The sequence below is a fragment of the Phaseolus vulgaris genome, chromosome 7 (genome assembly GCF_051622355.1).
Source record: "Phaseolus vulgaris cultivar YP4 chromosome 7, ASM5162235v1, whole genome shotgun sequence".
NCBI classification, from domain to species: Eukaryota; Viridiplantae; Streptophyta; class Magnoliopsida; order Fabales; family Fabaceae; genus Phaseolus; species Phaseolus vulgaris.
Genome location: NC_143504.1, coordinates 4,433,681 through 4,437,391, shown reverse-complemented (window position 1 = coordinate 4,437,391; position 3,711 = coordinate 4,433,681). Strand labels below are relative to the sequence as shown.

The following is a 3,711-nucleotide window of genomic DNA, read 5'->3' as shown; positions in this document are numbered from 1 at the left end:
TTCAACGCCTTTAAATAATGTTTGTTTAAGCCTTGACTTCTTCTTTTAAATGTTAAATGTATTTTATATTTATAATTTCTAAACAAAATCACTCCATATATTTAACGCTAGAATTTTTTTTTCTAGACTACGCGTAGTTTTCAGCGTAAGCAACTCGTGTTTATAAGAACAAAAATTAATCATAACTCTATTTTAGTTAGTAACCATTTGAAATGAAAAGCTACCAAACACACGGTATCAAAAGATGTTATATATTCAATGAAAACTACAAACAAAATGTAGAAACTTACCGAAGGAAATTCTGGTTATAAAGTGAAAGCACCATTCATGATAATACGCAAAGCTTCAGTTAACGTTGTTCCTTATCCTGATTATGGGATGGGTGCCGTTTCTTGCATGCTTCTTTTCTTTCTCTGTTGTCTAATATCTCAAGCCAACGCCCAGTATCTCTTCCAATCCTGTGATAACAGCAACGGCAACTACACAGCCAATAGCACCTATAACACCAATCTCATCACCCTTTTATCCACTCTTTCTTCCAACACTGAAATCAACTATGGTTTCTACAACTTCTCTCATGGTCAAAACGCTGACAAAGTCAACGCCATTGGGTTGTGCAGGGGAGATGTGGAGCCAAATGAGTGCCGCAGTTACCTCAAAGATGCCGGAGGCAATATCACACAGCTTTGTCCAAACCAGAAAGAGGCTTCTATATATAATGACCACTGCATGTTGCGCTACTCAAACCGCTCAATATTTGGGGTCTTGGACATTTCTCCTGATTTTTCTGCGTACAACACGGCCAATGCAACAGAAGCGGATGAGTTCAATCGAGTGCTCCAAAACTTATTGAGGGAACTCAAAGACAAAGCAGCATCCGGTGACTCTCGCCGTAAGTATGCTACGGATGATAACACAACTAGTAATTTTCAAGCCATATATGGTCTTGTGCAGTGCACCCCTGATTTGACTCAGACAGACTGCAATGATTGCTTGGATGAGGCTATCAAACAAATCCCAACTTGCTGCGACGACAAGAGAGGTGGTAGAGTTGTTGGACCCAGTTGTAATATTAGATATGAAGACTACCGCTTCTACGAACAGACCACGATAATAGACCCTGAGACACCACCACCATCCACAATTAACACTTCCCCGGAAGGTACTTATCATTATATTTAATTGCTAATAGCCTAATAATTACAGTTGAGTTCATGATCCACTTTTATCATTTTCCATTTTGTGCTGTTTTATTGTCCTTAATCCTTCGAGTCTCTAACACGGCACAGGATTCTTGTTTTTGCAGAAAGTAGTAATACAACAATAATTGTCATTGCCATAATTGTGCCTGCTGCTGCTGTTGTTTTGGTCATCTGTCTCTTCCTGTATTTAACGAGGAGGAACGCAAGGAAAAATCATGCAGGCCAGACCAGTAATCAATTTACTGTCACATTTTTATTTTCAATTTTGCTCCTATATATTGTTAAAACAAATCCTAAACGGACAAATCTTTTTTGTAGATAGACATATATGATCTGACATAATATATAGTAATTCTTAACTATAAATAATAACTAAATACATGCAAAACAGACTGAATATGAAAATCTTCGATAAGTGTAAGTCACGTATATTTTGAATAGAAACAGGGAGTTGTATACCTTTTGTATTTTGGTTTAAAAAATTAAAAGGCCCCATGAATGCACAGACAGCGGTATTGTTCTTCGAACGTATTCGAAAAACTGACTAATTTAATTCCGTTTCCTATGTGAAGTTAAAGAAGAAGAAGATGAAGAAGATCAGAATGAAATTAACATTGTTGAGTCATTGCAATTCAACTTTGACACAATACGAGTTGCTACCGAGGACTTCTCTGATTCTAATAAACTTGGACAGGGTGGATTTGGAATTGTTTACTGGGTAAGTAACCCTGTTGATTCAGAGACACATCGTAAAAAAGCATGGTATAACAGCAGTTACTAAATTATTTACTATACCTGACAGAGATGTATTTTCAGGGTAGGCTCTCCAATGGACAGATGATTGCTGTCAAAAGGTTGTCAAGAGATTCTGGGCAAGGAGATACGGAATTTAAGAATGAAGTGGTTTTAGTGGTCAAGCTTCAGCACCGAAATTTAGTTAGGCTACTTGGTTTCTGCTTGGAAGGAAGAGAAAGACTACTTATCTATGAATTTGTTCCCAATAAAAGCCTTGATTACTTCATATTTGGTAACTTTTATGACTGCTGTTCTATATTTCACTTCTTGCTCATTACAAACCTAATTATTCATAGTTAAAACTGATGGCGGCTATATATACAGATCCAGCCATGAACGCCCAATTGGATTGGGAAAAGCGCTACAAAATCATTAGAGGTATTGCTCGAGGTCTTCTCTACCTTCACGAAGATTCTCAGCTACGAATTATACATCGAGATCTCAAAGCAAGTAACATTCTCTTAGACGAAGAGATGAATCCTAAGATAGCAGATTTTGGCATGGCAAGACTGGTTTTAATGGATCAAACTCAAGCAAATACAAGTAGAATTGTTGGAACCTAGTAAGTATTAGAATATGTTATAGCTTGTTGATGTTTGAGACTTTAATTTCAATCAACCATCGAAGAGAACTTCTATCATTAATTTCACCAAATCATGAATTAGTAACTGTTCACAGAGATTGAATAACAGGAAGTTGTTAGAATCAATCTGTTTCGTATGGCCGTGATAGCGTAAAAAACTTTTACAAGAATTCAGATTTAAAGCTGTGAATGGCATTAGAAACTGAAACACAACGAAAATAATAATCCTGTTCATACTGTAGTGGATATATGGCACCGGAGTATGCAATGCATGGACAGTTTTCAGTGAAATCAGACGTCTTCAGTTTTGGTGTACTGATTCTTGAGATTGTAAGCGGCCAGAAAAACAGTGGAATTAATAAAGGAGAGAATATGGAGGATCTACTAAGCTTTGTAAGTCTTAATTTTGTCACTGTTACTTCTTCATTGCAACTTAAAATTATGGATTAGAAGATTACATGCTCCAAAACATTAATGTATAAGTGAATCCATAATCTGATGACAACTTTTGCAGGCTTGGAGAAACTGGAAGGAGGGAAAGGCTATAAATATTGTAGATCCGTCACTGAACAACAATTCACGGAATGAAATGCTGAGATGCATCCATATTGGTTTACTCTGTGTTCAAGAAAATTTAGTTGACAGACCAACCATGGCTAACATTGTGCTAATGCTTAACAGCTATTCTCTGAGTCTCCCTATTCCTGCAGAACCAGCATTTTATATGAACAGTAGAACTAGAAGCCTTCCAGAGATGCAGTCATGGGAGTATAATTCAAGGGAACCAGGATCAAGTGAAGCGATATTTAAATCAGTTCAAGAATCAGAAAATGAAGCTTCAATTTCTGAGCTATACCCTCGCTAGATGTTGGTTTCAGTCATCATTCATGTTTCTTGTCTTCACCAAAATACGATGTCAAATCTTGTTTAAATACATTTTTTCCCTAACCTGAGACTGAAACCTGTTATATGACCATCATCTTTGTTTATTAATGATTTTCTTGTAGTTTAATTAGTTTATATCTTGAATTAATATGCAATTTCATTTTTATTAATTAACCTTTGTAGGTTAGTACAAGAGGGATTATGTATAAAGAAAGAGAAAAACTAAATAAAGATGATTATACTCTC

At 36.1% G+C, this 3,711-nt stretch overlaps 1 protein-coding gene across 1 annotated transcript; it reads left to right on the top strand.

Moving 5' to 3' along the window:
* The first annotated feature begins 271 nt into the window (after positions 1–271).
* Positions 272–3,711, top strand: LOC137827538 (cysteine-rich receptor-like protein kinase 26). Its single transcript, XM_068633720.2, has 7 exons — positions 272–1,162; positions 1,307–1,432; positions 1,775–1,920; positions 2,019–2,229; positions 2,322–2,559; positions 2,823–2,973; positions 3,095–3,711. Exons 1-7 carry the CDS (start codon positions 328–330, stop codon positions 3,443–3,445), a joined length of 2,058 nt encoding a protein of 685 aa, XP_068489821.2. The 5' UTR covers positions 272–327; the 3' UTR covers positions 3,446–3,711.

Bases quoted from the DNA above. Each gene is read 5' to 3' on its own strand.
- LOC137827538 (XM_068633720.2), top strand. From the start codon at position 328: ATGATAATACGCAAAGCTTCAGTTAACGTTGTTCCTTATCCTGATTAT. The intron at 1,163-1,306 runs GTACTTATCATT...TTGTTTTTGCAG, and splicing joins AATTAACACTTCCCCGGAAG to AAAGTAGTAATACAACAATA. The intron at 1,433-1,774 runs GTAATCAATTTA...TCCTATGTGAAG, and splicing joins AAATCATGCAGGCCAGACCA to TTAAAGAAGAAGAAGATGAA.